At 41.7% G+C, this 18208-nt stretch overlaps 1 protein-coding gene and 1 long non-coding RNA gene across 3 annotated transcripts in view; one reads left to right on the top strand and one right to left on the bottom strand.

The window, feature by feature from the left end:
• The window catches only part of LOC139807542 (uncharacterized), a 290208-nt gene that overhangs the window by 3622 nt on the left and 268378 nt on the right, over positions 1-18208 (top strand). The window lies entirely within an intron of this gene.
• Positions 170-16973, bottom strand: TSPAN2 (tetraspanin 2). Its single transcript, XM_071768618.1, has 8 exons — positions 16812-16973; positions 15199-15301; positions 6581-6678; positions 6054-6128; positions 5401-5502; positions 4195-4266; positions 3505-3588; positions 170-1571 (listed from the first exon to the last, which is right to left on the bottom strand). Exons 1-8 carry the CDS (start codon positions 16878-16880, stop codon positions 1506-1508), a joined length of 669 nt encoding a protein of 222 aa, XP_071624719.1. The 5' UTR covers positions 16881-16973; the 3' UTR covers positions 170-1505.

Raw genomic sequence — 18208 nt, 5'->3', positions numbered from 1 at the left:
CAAGTAAGCCAAAAATTAAGAGATTCTGTGCCTTTGATGTAATTTATTTTCCCCTTCTGGGGATCACCTTTCTCCCTTCTAGGCTATTTTGAAAAGGAACAATCTCTTATGAATAAATATGACAAATAGAAAAATAAAATATAGAAACAAACTATGTAAACACAAGCCCTGAGGTATTTCAAGCACACAGTGTAATTTTTATACCTAACATGCAATCTATAGGTGTCAGTAAGATAATTTAATTTATGACTCTCTAAAATGCCCCATCTTTCTCTCCTGCCTTACACACCAAGAAAGGGTAAGAGGTTGAGGTAAGAGCCCCATGGAAGCTGTGATAGTCACAGAAGCAGAAACAAGATATTAAAGTGCTGTGTGTCTTTCCCTGACCATTTTCATTCAACAGGTGGCTTCCACAGGCCAATTAGATTCAGCAGAGTATCTGACAAAGCTGCTGGTTTTCTGAAAATAGGTTCCACTCCTGCACCAGCATAAATACCAATTAGAGTCTAGGGACTTCTTAACAGAGATTTTAGTGGCCCCTTTAACTCATGGGTTTTTTTTTGTTTTGTTTTGTTTGTTTGTTTTGTTTGTCTGTGTGTGTCAGGCTAGCTTGGGAAGCTTAAGCACACTTTGCACCTCAATTGCTGTCAAATGACTGCATTATCTTTCGAGCTTCCCACCTCTTTCTCCCTCTTCCTTTAGCCTGGATCTCATAGGATATGTTTCCTCCCCCGGAGCTTTCTGCATCTGCATGAAGGGTCCAGTCATAAAAAAAACCCCAACAAACCCAGTCTCTGCATGACAGTGAAGTCAATGGGTCTACTCACATGGCTTGGTTTGCTGGAGCAGACCTTTAGGCAGTACATATTTTTAAAATAAAGTCCAATTTTATTAATTCTACACTGTTTGGTCTTTAGAAAGAACAGTTACAAAAAGGATCATAGGTCTTACTTTCAAAAATGGCATTTGTTCCTCTGCTAATTTTTGGCAAAGAGGGGCTTTAGATGAAAGGGTTGCAAGCCCTGTGTACCTGTGGTTGTATGTGCACTCTTGCATAGTCATAGTGAAACTATGGAACAATATGCATTCAAACATGCACACAGAACATTTGCACATACTTACCTAACAAGGTACTGTGCAGTACTGAATATACAGATACCTGCTCATGTGCATATATATTCGTAATGAGAGATGCACAGTATGTTTACACAATGTTTATAGATGTGTAAACTCTTAATCGCACTTATGCAAACATTAAAAATCATATTAGTCTTAGGTGCAACTTTGTTTTTTCCATTAAAAAGGACATTTTAAAACCCCTTTTTGTACACTTCAGTTTTACTGTAACTAATACAATTCACCTGCTTACCTAATGGGATATTTTCCTCTCAGTATGTTAAAACACTAATTAAAATGCATTACAATTATTAAATTGGGTAGAGGAGCACTTCTTGTAAAGCTTAGTCTTGAACTCCCGGGACAGTGAAAGTTGTGCAGTGAAAGTTTTAGATCATGTCTCTTGTATTACGGATCACACAGCACAGAACCATGCTGAATATCATGCCAAAGATCTAGAAGAGAAGGGATGCAATTTAAGGAAACACAAAACAGCTATAAAATAGTCTTCCTGTCAGAATAATCTGAAGATTCTTATGGCAGAGCAGCAAGTGGTTGCTTCCATCTACAATCATGCATCAGACAGTTAACGTAAAGAGAGATTTCACTGATACCCAAAGCCCAGATTTTATCTGCTCACACTCATTTCACTGTTCTTTATTCTAAATGCTCAGGCCAGTGTAACAGCCCCAAGCATTAGTATTAACATAAATTTCACATGAATTACTATGGGTGTTGGTATCATACCTTGTATAGCACCAGAATGTTCAGAGCATGCTTCTACATGCTTCTACTGTATATACATTTGAATAAGAGCAAAGGATTATTGCAGAGGAGCCAGGACTCTAGAACTTGTGCTGAGCCTTGCTGTTTTACAGGGACAGCTAAGCTCTTAACTACTCAAGACCGAGACTATACAATAAACATAAAGCTCTTATTGGGGCAAGTCACTAACCAGAGCGAATGTTAAAAGCAGAGAACGTTTGATGTTGCTATGGTGTCCAGAATTTATTTTCTTTTGCCACAGGCTGATTCTCCAAAGCTGTTAGCAGCTATCTCCTGACATTTTGTTGCCATTGATGGGACATGAGTCAGTCCATCAGGTAGTGAAGCCACGAATTCATATCCCCTCCTTAAGGAGTGAGGTGGCTGACCAGTTATACCCCATGAGTGTCAGAAGAGAGCACAGAAAAATATACCAACATGTTTCAGGTTTCTGCTGCTAAAGAGGTTAGAATTTTAATAACTTATGCTGTATCTGAAGTGGGAAACCAGAGCAGAGAAGTTCATATTTCTAGAGTATCCTTGCTGAGCACCAAGGCTATTGGAACTCTGTCCCACCCATGTTGCTTTGCTATATTTTTAAGCACACCTTCATGTTTTATACAAATCACAGGATTGGTAATCCCCTTCACCCTCACTATGGTTTTTGTGTTACATACATAAACCCTTCATCTGCTTTAAAGTGTCTACATATGTCTGTGAACTTCCTGCTCCTCCAAACAGCTGAAGATTTACTTCTTTACTGATATTCTGGTTCCTCGTGCTGCTTCAGACTACTGCTCGTTTCTGACTCTGAAGGAAGTCCTGGCACAAGTGTGCTGGAAAATGCTTTCTGTTAAAGCCCGAGTTGGATACAGACGTCCCACTGCTGCCATATCCTTGCAGCAGGGTGACATCTATTGGTCACAGTTCTGTCATGAAGGAGCAGACCTTGGGAATACAGCAATACACACTTGTCGGAGAAGATGGACTGTGAGGAAAGGTATCGATGCTGTGATGACACACAGCTATCTGTAACTTGGTGCTGCATGTTTAGGAAAGAAACGCTGTTCTGAAAACTATGCAGTATAAATCCTGTTCCTTAATCAAAACACATACTGATCACTGGATCTATGACCTAGAAAATCTGTTTATAAACCATCTTTCACATTGAGCCAGTGCTACAGCCAGCATTTTTCCAGGAAAGCCATTTCTATACAAAGGTAAACATGCTATATTCCTTATGAAATTGAAAGGAAGGGATTGGATACTCAAATGGCCTAAAGCATCAGACTGCATATGTTTTTAATAGCTGAAATGCTGCTATGGCCTTTTCCTTTTCAGTTTGGTTCATATGCACTCCACTTTCCTATTATTACAACAAAACAAATTTTCCATTAGATACTTTGGACCCTGCCTAAGGACACAAAATGAACTGGTAAAAGAAACTCATGTGTGTCATCTTGCACCAGTCAGTTTCCAGAGAGGAGACACATTGACCGTGATAAGAATAGCTGCACCTTTGAGGAACCTCACCAGTTGCTGCAAAATGCCTTTCACAAACTTTGAGTAAGGGACAGGGGGGCTCAAATGTAAACTTGAGAATGAAAACATAAATTTACTCACTGTGATGGCAGCAATTGCTATTCCAACAATTCCAACTAAATGCAGGTTAGCATCAATTACATTGTGTATTTCAACCAGGCAGTTCTATTAAAAACAAAATTGAAAGTTTTTTTACTCCTAGAAAAATGTACTGCAACCAACTTTGTTAGCTTTTTTCTAAACAACAACAATTGATGTGAAAAATATTGCAGTCACTGTCTTAATTCTTGCATCTATGCCTTGTGTTTTGTTGGGCAATTTTCACAGCATATTCTCTTTTCTAGTAAGATTCCACAATAGGCAGAAATAACGTACCCTTCTTAACACCAATGTAGTAGAAACTATGCAGGAGTCTCCCTGCGTGTTGTAAGGTAGGCACTTGCAAAAATTCAGCCTTCACAGGCTTCTCAGTTAGGACTGATATTCTTCTATGTTTAAATAGAAGAATATTTCCGCTTTTCAGATGATGTAATATTGTCTCAGCTACCATGGGGTGCTACACATGGGCTTCAGAAATGAGAGCTGGGCATGTTCAATATGACGTCCAATTTATTTCTGCCTCCACTCTGTACCATTTTATATGGGATTTCATGCTGGAATTTGCAAGGAAAAAAGGGAAATCTTCCTTTCTTTTACTTACAGAATGTCTTTGCTTTTACTAAACAATTGACATGAAAAAATATTAGAACAAGCAGAATAGAGGACACTTGCCTTTGGCATCTGGATATTCTCTGGGCAGGGTAATCCCATTTGTTCAATATTATCTTTACCACAACATTTGAGCTAAATGAGAGAGAGATGAAGAATCAAAGAAGGAGAAACCATAGACTGGTTTCCTATCGAAAGAGAGACAATAACTAAAAAAAACAAAACAATACAGATCAAATAATAAACTATTCCCTATATCAACTGCTACCTCTGATAGAATTCCGAGTCAAAATTCTCAAGAATCAGTTTTCAGTTGTGTGAAGCCATAGCAAGCAGACGAATTCCAAAAGGGATTTTTATCACAATAACTCATAACAAAGCAAACAAGTGTAGTTTAGAAAAGCAGGACCCTGGCTTACATGGAAATAGGAGTTGTTAAAGTGAAAAAGTAGAATGTTCAAATAGCGCACACAGAATTATTGGCAATGCACAGCAGCTAAACCAAAGAATGCTAGAATATTTATTTCTGACAAAACATAGTGCTGGGTTTGGAGACAGTAATAAATTAGTGTATCAGAGGGCTTGTTTTTCCTGTTTGCCTATCTCCCACAAAATGCTTGGAATTCTTCTTTGGGTCAGAAATAACAGCTATGGGAGAAGGACACAAGGGTCCAAGGTTGTGAAATGTTTGTCCTAAAGAACGTGGGAATGCTGCAGGGAGCAACAAAGCTTGGGCTTGATCTCTGTGGGAGGCAGTGGAGATACAGGATGGATACAAATAGGATTCAGGAAGTCACAGGTTCTTATTCTGTTTCAGACACTAACTTTTTGGGGCCTGAACTAAATCATATGTGCGTTTTTGGTATTCTACCTACTTTCGGTGACAGGATCTGCCCTATTATATGCCCTGGGACATGACTCTCAGTTTTTTCTCTGACAAATGCAGAGAGATTCAGACCTTTCTACCTCTCTGCATCTGTATTTATTCTTGGATTTTAATATCCAAAGAGCCACAGTAGTCATATCTAGTCTACAACAAGGACTAGAAGCATCAGCTGAAATTTAAAAGCCTAGCCATTTTCAAATGTAGGGATCACTTGGGATTCGAAAACCAGAATTCTCTGAGAGCCATCAGGAAACTGGGTTGTGAACCTCTGTGTCCATCTTAAGTAACACTCCGTTCTGTTCTTTTATACCTCAGTTCAATCCATTCTAATTTTTAAAAGGTAATGTAGTAGTAGTGCAAGATATTAGAGGAGGACTACTCACAGCCAAGTGGTAGTGATAGATAGTCATGTTGACCTTTCCCCCTGGGTTTTTCATATAGTCATCATAAATGTCTTCGTAGATTTTCTGGGCTTCCTGTATTGCCTGCAGAAATCAGACTTTCCAAATGAGTGTCAAATAAGTCACTCAGTGTCACTCAGTTCAGTGTAGACTTCCAGCTTGTCATCAACCTCCAGAGCAGCAGAAAATTATGCCTGGTAAACTGAGGTAGCATGACTGGAAAGACAGGAGATATGTGGCCTGATGGCATTCAAAAGGGACTCTGCATGGGTCAGAGTGTACTTATGCTGTGTTTTGATTAAACAGTTATTTAGAGAAGTTCAGTGCATAAATATATTTGCCCTTTTCCCAAGCAATACCCTCTTATCATGATTATAATTTTATTTCATGTCCCCTGTGGATGTAAGTTTAAATGACACCTACAGGTTTTCCTTAACAGAGGGGAGGCAAAAACTGTACCTCATTCGGGACTTGTGATAACACAAGCTCTTACTGACTCCAGAGAAGAATGTCAGAGGGTCTTCCTGGGAAAAGTCTCCTGGAAAATTATCCTATGCAAGAGCCAGACTTTAGGTCAGGTTGCATTTTAATTCATAACTGCCCCATTATTACATGAGAAGTTGCTTGCTGCTTACCATTTTCTTGCCTATAAAGGCAAATACTCCAGCAGTGACCTCAGCCGCAAATATCACCAACAAGCAAGCAAAGAACTGCAGAGGAAGAGAATAATGTTAAATTAATATGTGTTACACAGTTTTGTTTTATATGGACTGCCACTCAATACCTCATCCTTGCCCAGGCCGCAGCAGCCCCCACAGTAACTGAATGAAAGCTGCTAAGTGGGGTCGGTAATAAGGGTGTCAAGTCAGATTCCTTGTAATACAGTAGCAAAGGTGGAAATGGCAAAGGTGTGCCTCAGATGGTAGCTTCAGAAAGGACAGAAGGTAATTCCAGGAAAAGTATCACAGAAGACAAGCAATGGTATTTCTTCATATATGGAAGCTCAGCAATAGCTTGGTGGCTGGAGATGCAAGATTAGCTAGTAAAAGGACATAAGACATCTCAGGTTCTGGACAGCAAAGATCTTTCCACTAATGACACAGAACATCAGCTTTTGAATCATTTTCCTGCACAGCCCAGGCCCTTGAGACCTTTTACTTACTGCTCCAAGTAAGCATTGAGACTCCCGCGCTGCTCCACAGCACCCGAAAAATCCAACTGTGGTCATAAGAGCCCCTGCTCCCACCAATACATACAGTCCTATAAAAATCAGAATCATATAAGAATTTAAGAAGGTTTCTCTTCCCAGTCTGCTACTCAGTTTGTCAAAACCGAACATAAGTAACAATGGTTTCTGGCTCTCATGAAAAACACCTGTTACACAGAAAGGTTTTTCTTACCACAAAATGATTTCTTCAGAATTCTTGGAGAATCTCATGAACACAATGGAACAGACTTCCACCTCCCAAGTTTCCTGGACCAACAGCAGCTCAGTACAGGAAAAACATACATCATATCATCCAGAACCACCTTACAGCTTTTCAGTGAGGAATGTAAGGTGAAAACAAAAACCCAAAATTGCTGGAGGGCTTATTGCCATGAAACCTAGGGCTGGAAATGTGCTGTACTGCTATGTAGGGATGGAACTTGAAAAGCTTAGCAGTTGCCTGGCAGTACATAAAAAAGGCCATTTGAAGATCTTCAGGAAAGGTACAGGCACTCCAGTGTGATGTTCCTCTGAAATCAATGCTTTGTTCTGGGGAAAAAAGCTGATTGCTATAGGTCACTGCTAAGAATGGAAGCTTGTTTGCAGTTTAGTGATTTGGAGCGTGGCATCTTTTGGGATAAGTAGTGGCTTTCCTGTCTACTGAACAGGCATATTCCAGCAACCACTTCCTGGGAGTGCATTGCTGAATAAACTTGAGGCTTCTAACATAAGCCTCAAGCTGTGTAGGCAGATTTAATGACATAAAGAAAGAACAGCAAATAGTGGATCATTAAAAGAAACATTGAGAGGACAAGAAAGCAATCTGGGAGTGAGACTGCCAGCAAAGACCACACCTGAGACAAGTACTAAACATGGAAGATGTCAGTATGATATATTAATACCATTTCTGCCACCTGTAAAACTGCTAGAAATACATTCAACAGTTGTTTCGTTTGTTGTTGGTTTTTTTGGTTTTTTTTTTGGTATGGGCTTTATCTAGGACCAGAGGAAACCAGAGCACAGAACTTGCTTTTCCTCAGTTCTCATCAGACCACAACAGCTGTGTTTGTGCCTTTTCTCTGGGTACCATATCAGCCGAAGTGCAACAAGATCAGTATAGTGCCTTGTAACTCTAGTCTTTGCCTTGTGTGAGCAACGTGGAGGACATGCAGAAATCTGCCATGACAATCCACCACTAGGACAACAGCTTCATTTCCCGCATGCTATGAGGGGACAGTGGAACTACAGACTGCACACTAGAGGGCACAGTGAGCCTTGCTCCCAGCTTTGACTACGCAAACTTTTAGTGAGAACGTTGAGTTACCAATGAAAACACGATTTTAAAATCTAGTCCAAATTTTTAGGGTTAACAGAGCTGTTGGCATTTACTGTTAGTAGGCCTTGTGTAACCTAGACCAGAAAGCCCTACAAATTACAGTTGGCAATGAAAATGAAACAATATAGGCGTGCAGAGCATCTAGATACTTGGCCACACAGATGCAGCTTACTTGCAGAAAACAAACCCCTGCCGGCTGCCCATCCATTAGCGTGTCCCTGTCCAGTCACTGCATATCAGCCAGATAGCTATCCCAGCTACTGTGGTCCTTCTCCCCTCCATACTTCTTGCTGCAGTACCTTTCTGGTGCCAAGGAATGCTGCTGAAGAATGTATTCTCCTAGATAGCAATATAATGATTATAGTATAGCTTTGTCAGATCTGTGACAACAGTTATGTGGGATCTGCTGCTGACTGTGCTGGCAACTCGTACCCTGTATTTTCTAGATTTTTAATAATAAGCATATTGTGCCTTACTAGGACTGAGCATTCCTCAAGCTAATACTTGTACAATTATTCAAAACACAGTGGTTTTTACTAAGGGAGGGATTTATAAAGGTATACAAGGCTGAGGAGAGGAAGGTCAAGCACTCATGAAAGATGAAATGTAAAGACAAAAAAACTTCTCTCAGGTGCAGAACCTGCAGTTCAGATGCCAAACAGTGCCATGTTCTGAGATCTCCATGATAACAAACAGAGTGCAATTACAAAGACTTTTCCCGGACCCTTTTCTACATGCCACTCGTCACTCCAGGCCCTGTAAGTACTTAGCAGACAGTTAAGCAGAGTGACTTTTTTATTAATAGACTGGAAAGAAGTCTTCCCATTTCTTTTTGGTGCTGCTAGCTAGCAAAGACAAAGCTCTCTGAGGTTCAGGGGTGAGACCACCTTCAGGAATTTGTATTTGCCTTTGTCTGAGAAACAGACTTAACATTTCACTGGTATGACTCACAGCTAAACCACTACCTTAACCAAAACTTCCCTTTTAAGGCGTGTTACAGGAAGAACTCACACTGATCACTGAACAAAGCTGAGCTTGATGTTGCACAGTTGAGTCAGCCAAGAATTTAAAACCAGCTTCTTCCATCTTCTGTTTAGGAGAGTTCATTCCAGAATGTCCTTTCTCGGCCTAGGATTAGTAGCTGCTGATCCTCTGAGAGCTATTTCTAGATGGAAAATAATGACTACACTTAAAAATTTCCACAAAACTAAAGATGTTTTTTCTTGTATACTATATATATTCACAGATGCAATCTTTCACATTAAAGAATTCAGAGGGACCAGGTTACTTCTCAGCTTGTACTGTGAGGTTTCCTAGCACCCAGATCCAAGTATGCTCAACCGGAAGATGATTTCTAGGAAGGATATCAAAGCAATATATTCAGAAACATCCCAGATGGTGTGTGTATATAAGAGCTAGTATTTCTTTTCCTAGTGGACTATGTGCAGCAATGTCAGTATGATCACTTCAAATTCTTGATTGAAATAGACTTTTTTCAACCCCTGCCCTCCCCCAGTACTTCTTCATGATGTCTTTGAGTTACAGATCCCTGCCTAGAGCCTACTGGAAAGAGCAGAAGCAGACAAACTTCTCTCTGTCTGGCTTTTGTTTCACGTGGGTTTCTTGTTTACCTGGCTGCTATGGACACTTTCCATTTTAAATAGTTCTTTTTCTTTTTGGGCTGAGTAATTAACACAGAACAAACCACCAACTGTTCATACTCCACTGAGAAAACAAGCAGGTCTGTTCTTGATATAAGGAATCCAGAGACAGTGATGACAGGAGTCCTAGAACGCAGACATGAGGAGATTTTCCTGTGGTTGTTAACTGCATTACAGTCTGGGAGGCAGATGGACTCCTCCACAAGGCTCTCAAGCTCTTAGTAGAGCACCAAGAAGCCTGTAGTGCAAATCCACTCTTCAAACAGATGAGAAACATTTGTAGAAGCTGGAAACTGGGGACAGTTGTGTGTGTCACAAGTGGTAACTAAAGTCAGTTTCTGAAAAAGGTTTGTTACTAGAGATTACAATTTTCGTGTTAACATTTTTTAAAAGTACATTTATCTATAAAATACATTAACAATACTGGATAAGAGAGGCAGAGTATTATAAGGAAGACAAATTTCTAGAGAATTGGAACATGCACCTAATTTGAGTATATTGTACAGACAATTACATATCTTGTGTGAATTCAACAGGTATTTCGTGGTTAATCTTTCTCGAACCACAACAGCATTACAGATACCAGGCAGTTTGTAGGCTTCTGCTGATACACAAAATCTGAATTTAAATTTAAAATTAACCTCACTGTAGTTTAACATCTCAGGACACTGCCTCTCTGTCTGCAGTCCTCTCTGATTAGGACACCCTGGGTAATCTTGTGTGTATGCATACATTGCTTTGCAGATATCAGCAATCAGACACTTCTAGCGCTTAAAGCACAGGCTCCAAGCCACCCAGAACAGAAAACAGGGTACTCTGCAGATAGTTGTCTTTGTCCACTGAAGTGCAGATAAAGCACCAGGGTGACTTGCAGCTGCCTAGAGGAAGGTGAAGAGGGTGCATCAAAGCAGGAAATGGTGTAACTGCCGGTTCAGCTGTTGCTGCTGTGTGAACAGGCAAGCTTTTAGATAGTTACACAGTAAGAGAGTGGGCTGGGAGAAAGGCTTACTAAGAAGGACAGTTTAACAGGGACAAAACAAAGTGCATTATCATGCTTAAGTGATGGATAAAAACCAAAAAGTCTTGAATCTCGGTGTATTGCAAATATGAAACAATCAACTGGAGGTAGAAGGTCAGATGATTCCATTAGGCTTATCTATCTTGTTTTGTAAGAATTCTAACTTGGTGGTGGCCTTGCCTTTACTCTTCCAGGTGGGATACTACCTCTTAGGTGGGATACTACCTCTTAGGATCTGATTGCTAGGTTTCATGATCCAGCATATAGACTGAGAACTTTTGAATAATTTTCATTAACAGTAAGGTGGGTTTTTTTTGTTTGTTTTTGGTTTTTTCCCTGATGTGGTAGTGGTGGTGTCATATTTTGAAAGCAGTTTTCCAGTGCAGCAGCTTTTGTTTTCCACTCAGGGCCACTATCAGCCTTTTCTTAACCACTTATCTTTGACTGCAGAAGAAGAAACCTGTGCGCAAAATGATAGGAAGAAAGAGGAGTTTATTTGGTAAAGCTTAAGTACAGACTAAAATCCTCACCGTTACACATGATGGTAGGACCATTTGATGCTCTTCTTTGATGCAACTCTACACAAAAAATATTTTTCAAATAGCTCACATTTTAAAGGGTGACACAGTCTGAGAGAAAATACTATTGAGTAAAGGCATAGTGCTTGATTCCAAAATACATGAATAGAATTGTAACAAAAAGAGGCACAGGAGCAGAGAATTGCAGTTTACATGGATTTAACTGCTGGCAACTCATGTTTGTCTGGGCACCCACTAATATGGAGAAAAACTACTAATATCCTTCAGCTTCAGACATGACTTCATATCCCAAGGCATGCACCATCTAACTGTACCTTTCAAAGCCAGAATGATCACTCACGCTCTCACAGACCCCAAGAAAAAGCCACAGCCACCCTGAAACTTGTATGCACAGATGGTTTGGCTCTGATGAATGCCTGGACCACAGATTGGATCATGGAACTAGAGAAAAGAGAATGTAACAAAGCATAAAGTTTGTGAGCTCTGGCTGTGCAGGAGAAGCAATGCTACAGTGCTGCCAGTTATGAGAAAGAGTAATTCAGATTGATTCATTCACATTTATCAGGTTTTGTTACCGTTCCTGATGGGGCCAGTTGAGTACATACACCTAATTTTTATTGCTACTGGCAGTGAAGTGAAGTGAACCTCTGCACCTAATTTATTAGGGATAAAGAGAGTTTGTCCTTCATATTACCCAAGAATCAGAACAGATTTTCCTCTTCATAGACCAGAAGCAAAGAAGGGAGAACACTTGTCTTGAATTGAACCTTAAAAAGTGCCCGTGTTAGTTTTTACTGTACAGATGCTCAGCTTGGACTCAGCAGTCACTCTTTTACTTCTGTGCTTTAGGCATTTTTAAATTCAAGAACAACATGACTACAAAGACAGTAAGAACTGATTAATTTTGAGACAGCAATGGTCTCATCTTGGGTTCACACAAGAATCTCTCTTTTCCTTCTGATTGTTGCAGACTTTCCTGCCCAGTAAAGAATTTGTTAGTCTTGCCATACCGGTCCCAAGAAGGATAAGCAATCCCAGGGGATTCCTTTTATTTTACATCTTTTCTCCATTTGGTCAGTGTGGAATATGGATCACTGAACACAAAACCGCAAGCAACAGAAAATTAAAACCACATACGTGCTTGACCTCAGCCCTGCCGCCTGTAAGTTGCTCTCAAACCAACAAAAACATTTCAGTGGCTGGAAAAGATGAACAGGTCTGGTTGCCAAGTCATGGCCTGAACTATTCCAGGGGGCAGAAAAGGCAGCTGAACTGCTGGTAAAGAACAAGCCTACTTAAGGATACTCATTCTGGCTTAATGGAAAATGCAAGGATATAATTATAAATTATATTAAACTAAACATTTCAGATCGAGGAAAAAAAGCCAGCATTATAAGCACAAAAGAGAAGCTGGTTAGACTCATCTGGCAGCTGAATACAGGTACAAAAAGAGCAGAATGTACTGCTCTTTAGAAGCAAGCAAATGAGATGTTTTCCACAAGATGGTGATTCTGGACATCTGGATAGTGCTTCAATCTACAAAGCAAACTCTGAATGCAACTGCACTGTTCCAAGCATTGACAGAAAGATGATGTGATCACAGGGGTCTGGGTTATCATAAGGCAGCCACAAAGGTAGTCAATGGAACAGAGCTAAAAAAAAATAAATTAAATATATGGCCATATATTTGTATCTCCAAGTCACGCTGATGATCTGCTTTCTCTTTCAGCCCTCTGGGCAGCAGTTCTGTGTGTGCTGCACAGTGTTCCATATTAAGAACGCCTATGCAAAGTTCTGGATGTCACCCAGAATGCATGTTAGAGACAAAACACACAATACCAAATAAACAACAGTCCTTGAGTCTCTCTGGGAAGGGCTCAATGCACAGCTGTTGAGGGAGACTCGGAGCTGAAATCTTCTGGTGAGGTAAAAAGCTCTTGCGCATGACCATCAAGTGCAGCCTGATCTGCTGCAAAAAAACCACCATTACTGAACTTACCACTGGTATCTTACCACAGATTATTAACAGCCTCAGACTTCTGAATGACTGCCTCATCAGGTGCTAAGTATCTGCATCATTTAGTGTGGTAATTAATGAGAGGGCAGCAGAATTTTGTTTTGTTTTGTTTTGTTTTCTTTAATAGGAATGCCATTCAGAGCACAATTACAAAAAAAAAAAAAAAAAAAAAAAAAAAAAAAGGTGAAACTTCTGCTTTGGAATTCAGCCACAAGTAAGTGTAAATTTAAAATAACTCCAAAATATTTATGTCCTGCTCCTTAGCACTTGCTCTGCTAGCTGCTGCACATTACAGCATACAGTTCTATAAATCCATGTGACAACGCAGTAGTTGAATGTCATATTATATGATTAAACTTTTTCAAGAACATTCCCCAGGACTTCTTAAAACTAAGTGAACAGTTTTCGTAATTCCTATTCAGTATTGAAGCAGATGAAATATTTTAGAAATTTAAACACACAGCACCAAAGAATAACATGTTTACACACTGACAGTCTGTACTCCAAAGCTGTGAAATGACAGTAGTGCTTATTCCCACTACAGGATGTATTCCTTTCTGGCCTCTAACAAGGCGATCGTACTTGATTTTGAAGGCCAGAGCATCTTTCTGTCATGTTGAATCTCATGGGTCTAATGTAAGTGGATGAGGCAGTGAAAAGCTCCCAGATACAGCATAGGAAATTCAGCAAGTGTAAGCGATCTGGAAATGAAGTTGGTGATCCAATATGCTGCTGACATAGCAGCTCAGATGTAGGAGAAACAGTAAATCATACTTCCTGGCTGTCTGTTTAAGTGGAGGCACTACAGGGTATTTTACAGTAACCCTCAGGTCCCAATAAATTTATCATCTGAATGGTTTTATTCAGCCTTAGAAACTCCCACAGAAACTTTTCAGGACATGATATGCTACCCAAGTATTCCCACAGTAGTATACAGTCAGCTCTGTGCCTCTAGCCTGGCTGCATATGTTAAAGCAGCTTGGGCTTAGTACTGTGGTGTATCAGAGTCAAGGTCTCCACTAAGAGAACTGAGGTACTTAAAGCAACTGCACAGCCCAGGCATTATTCCTGTGACGAGTAACTGACTGCTGCAGCACAACTTTAGTCAACTTCCATTCTTGGCCACCCTCTCTGGACTGGGTATTCATTCACTGCATTGATAGGTGACAAAAATGTTTGCACTCATTGGATTTTACTGAGTCCTTCTCCAAAGGCAATATATTAAAACAAAAAAAATCTGACTCTTCTGGTATAAGGGCCTGTTACAATGGCAAATGCATAGAGAAATGCAGCTGATGGCAGTCCTAGACAGTTGCTATTTAGGGGTGTCTATAGATAAGCAACACAGGTGGCATTTCTGGAAAACTCAACTAAAAATTCTAGAGAGAAAAATGTTTATCTTAAATTCCTAAAATTAGATATGACCAATGCCAGTTCTGTGCACTTGGGGAACTACTTGGTTCCTGCCTAGATCATCGGATAATCAATTCTTGAGATGACTGAACACTGTGTAGCTTTACTGTTTAGCAGTAAAAGGATTTGCTCTGATACCTAAAGTTACAGAGGGCCTCTGTGTGCAGACACAGACAAATACTGAGCAAAAATGTTGCGGCTGCACTGGTATGAGAAACACTGAGAAGTGACACTCTTGTTTTGTTGGCTTGCAGCTGCACAGAAAACTCTGTAGGGATATATTGGTGAGTCCCATGTTCCAGTAGTGTCTGACCCATCTCAATTTCTATTCCAACAGTAGTAATTCACTTAAGATATGTGAAGATTGCAGAAAATCTGAAAGGAGAGTTCAGTTAGACCTAAAGAAGTCAATACCAAGCACAAAAAGGATGAAAGCTATCATGCACATGACAGCACAAGAATGTCCAGTTTTGTGTAGTTCAGACCAGGAATTGTTTGCTTTCATATAGTTTAGTGCATAAGGTGTGTCATGTGACCCAGGATGAAACGATGGCTAAAAGCCACTGTCATCACAGGCACTTTAACTTACCCATGAAGAAATACTCTGGAGACTTTTTGTCTGAAGCAAAGTCTGCCATAACCCCACCAAACCGCAGCCATAGACCAAAGGCGATGACAGCCAGTCCTGCCAGCTGGAAGATAAACAGATGACTTAATATTTCAGTAACAATTGGCTGGAGCACATCAAAGAGGTGTCATTGTCATGGTATCGTATTTTTCTTGTCATCCCACAGTTTAGGATTGTGCTTCCAGAAAATTTAGGAAGCACTTGCCAGTGTGTGATAACAACAAACTCCTATTGTAGTGCAATGTACTCCATTATTTCTTTCATCTCTTTAGTATAGTGGTGTTTCTGAACTTATTAGTAAGCCTTGTAAGTAGTCTCATTTAGTCATCATAACTTAGACTGGGGGACTGGCTGTGGAGGGGAAGAGTGAGGGCATTTGAACCTCCCTGCTTGCAGACATGGACTCAGCCTCTAGCTTGCTGGAGCATGCTAGGAGCCCTCTCCTATCAGTCCAAGCTTCTGTGCCTCTGGTAGTTTGGATGTGTTTAAAATGAATGCCCCCAGTCCAGCTGAGGAGATAGTTTCTTCCATCTCAGTGAAAAGGCAGATAACAAAACACAGTAATTGTCACTTCTGTGCAACAACATAACACAAAGCTTTGTCCTACTGACTTGGCAGCTGCAGCTGGGCAACATCCCTCAGCTCCTACAGCTTGAGCACAGCAGCACTGTGTACCCGGAGCTTGCAGTGCTGTCACCAAGAGGGAAAAGCATTTGGTTAAACTGTGTTTCAGGAGTAAAGGAGACAAAAGCCCCAGACTGCTCCAGAGAGGCTGAACAGGATTATTTTGTGACTTCTTTTTTTAAAAAAAACAGCAAATTGGAAAGAAAAAGACATTTAAAAAGGTAACATTGCTAGTTGTTTTCCAGTGCAAAAAACCTGCAAGACTATTGGAACGCAGAAAGCAGCTTGCAGAAAAGTGAAAGAAAAAAGAAAGCTTGAATTGAGTTTTTCTGGGGAACTGTGAAACTATTAAGAAAGCTCAATGAGGGAAGAATGGGCATAGCATTCTCTAAATCTTTTGAGGGCTCTGCCACTGTTCATTGCCACTAGGGCATCTTTCAGCAAAGAAAGTGTAATGTGATGCAAGGACTTTGTCGTAGGATGCACTTGTAAGAGTAGCAGCTGTTGGCTCATTATTTCAAATTCCGTTGTTAGAGAGCTTCGTAATGCTGTGAAGAAGTGTTCCACTGCAGTATGCTGCATGGGAGGATGGGAGAACCTCTTTATGGTCACTACATTAAATCATCAGTTAAGAAAGATGTTATCTCTTCTCAGCAATGTACGTTATTTCCCGGGAAGGGCTGTGTCTTTGTAGAAGAGAGCAGAAGTCGACAGCGCTGGTAGGGCACTCTGGCAAGGCAAACCCAGGCAAACCAGCCCGCAGCGCTCCTCCGAGGGACCCGCGCTCCGCCCGGAGCTCTCCCCCGCGGCCCGCGCTCTGCCCGGGCCCCGCGGCCGCCTCCGCGCGGTCCGACCGCGGCCAGGCCCGGCAGCTGCCGCGTCAGGTGCGCAGCGGCTCCGCCCGGACCCGCCAGCCCGGCCCTCTCCGCCCGGCCCGGCCCGGCGCTCACCCAGAACGTCAGGTTGAAAATGAACAGCAGGATCTTGATGCAGCGCATCCCCTCGTACGCCGTGCCCATGGCGGGCGCCGGCTCCAGCAGCAGCTCCCGAGGCGCCTCGGCCCGACTCGCCGGCGGCTCCGGGCGGGGCGAGGAGCGGGGCGGTGCCGGGAGGCAGGTGCAGAGCCGGGCGCGGCCAGGGGCGGGCCGGCGGGGCCTGAGCAGCCCGGGAAGCCCAGCCCCGGGAGGCGGTGGCGCGGGCCAGGCTTGGTGCCCTGAGCGGTGCCCGGGAACGCCAGGGCGGCCTTTCCCGGAGGGCTGCTCCCGCTGCCCGCACGGCAGGGTGGTTTCCCGGCGCGGTCGTGTCCCGGCGGGCGGGGGGCAGTTGCCCTCAGGCGGGGTCCGGCCGCCCTGCGCGGGTGGCAGCGGGAGCAGCAGGGCCACGGACCCCGCGGTGCCAGGGAGGGCAGTGGCGGCCGACAGGGCCAGGCAGCGGGCCTGTCTCTTTTTTCTTCTCCACGCGGACTCAATGAAACTCTCGCCGTCTGGGCGCAGCACATGTCTTAGGCCAGGACTTCACATCAGAAACTACAGTTTAGCTGAATGTAGACGGAGTGCCCACAAAATCATAAATAAGACCAAAAATCTGATGAGTGAAATCAGGGCCATTTTGTTTAAAGTTCGTTTTGCTTACACTCAAAAAATAAGGGCTCCTAAAATTCACTTTACCATCATCACTAATGCTTCCACTGTTGTGCTCAAGATCTGACCCAAAAATGCTGACACTGTTGTAAATATTGTATCTTTTTCCGGTTACAGGCTTTTTTTCAGCTGTTACTTTCTTTCACATTCTTCAGAAAGTTTGAGTAAGAAGTTGCTTGTAGGGCTTCGACAAAGGAGCACAAGGTAAGGTCTCTTGCAAAGTGGTTTTTCTATGTTAAGCATTTCCTCTGAATATTTATCAAATAAAGCAGTTCTTTCTTGTTTTGTTCTGGATTAAAGCAGCTGTACAGCTTTGCCTCTCTAGATTGATTTCATGTTTAGAATCAATATTTCCCAAGCTGTGTTTGGAAACCATGCAAAAAGGCAAAGATGCTTGGGTCTTGTAATTTCAAATACGATTACACTTATCCAGTGATCCAGTAATACTGAAGGATCTTGGACGTTGTTCTAGTTTCATGCACTTTGCTGTTTATTTTCAGCTGATTTCAAGCTTGGTAGCATTTTGGGAAAATTGTCCTTAATAGTTTAGTTGAAATGTAGAGGCAGAGTAGAATCCCTTTTTCCATTTGCGATGAAATACACCTAATTATTTGGTTGTGTTTCGTTATTTTTTGCAACTTCCCTTTTTTGTTTCAGAGTGATTCTGTGCTACATGGTATCGATCTAGCATGTCCAATATACTTATA

This window comes from Heliangelus exortis, chromosome 25 (assembly GCF_036169615.1).
Source record: "Heliangelus exortis chromosome 25, bHelExo1.hap1, whole genome shotgun sequence".
Taxonomy (NCBI): domain Eukaryota; kingdom Metazoa; phylum Chordata; class Aves; order Apodiformes; family Trochilidae; genus Heliangelus; species Heliangelus exortis.
This window is presented reverse-complemented; position numbering and strand designations above follow the sequence as displayed.

Bases quoted from the DNA above. Each gene is read 5' to 3' on its own strand.
- TSPAN2 (XM_071768618.1), bottom strand. From the start codon at position 16,880: ATGGGCACGGCGTACGAGGGGATGCGCTGCATCAAGATCCTGCTGTTC. The intron at 6,679-15,198 runs GTAAGTTAAAGT...TGATTTTTATAG, and splicing joins TCCAGAGTATTTCTTCATGG to GACTGTATGTATTGGTGGGA. The intron at 6,129-6,580 runs GTAAGTAAAAGG...CTTCCTCTGCAG, and splicing joins CTCAATGCTTACTTGGAGCA to TTCTTTGCTTGCTTGTTGGT.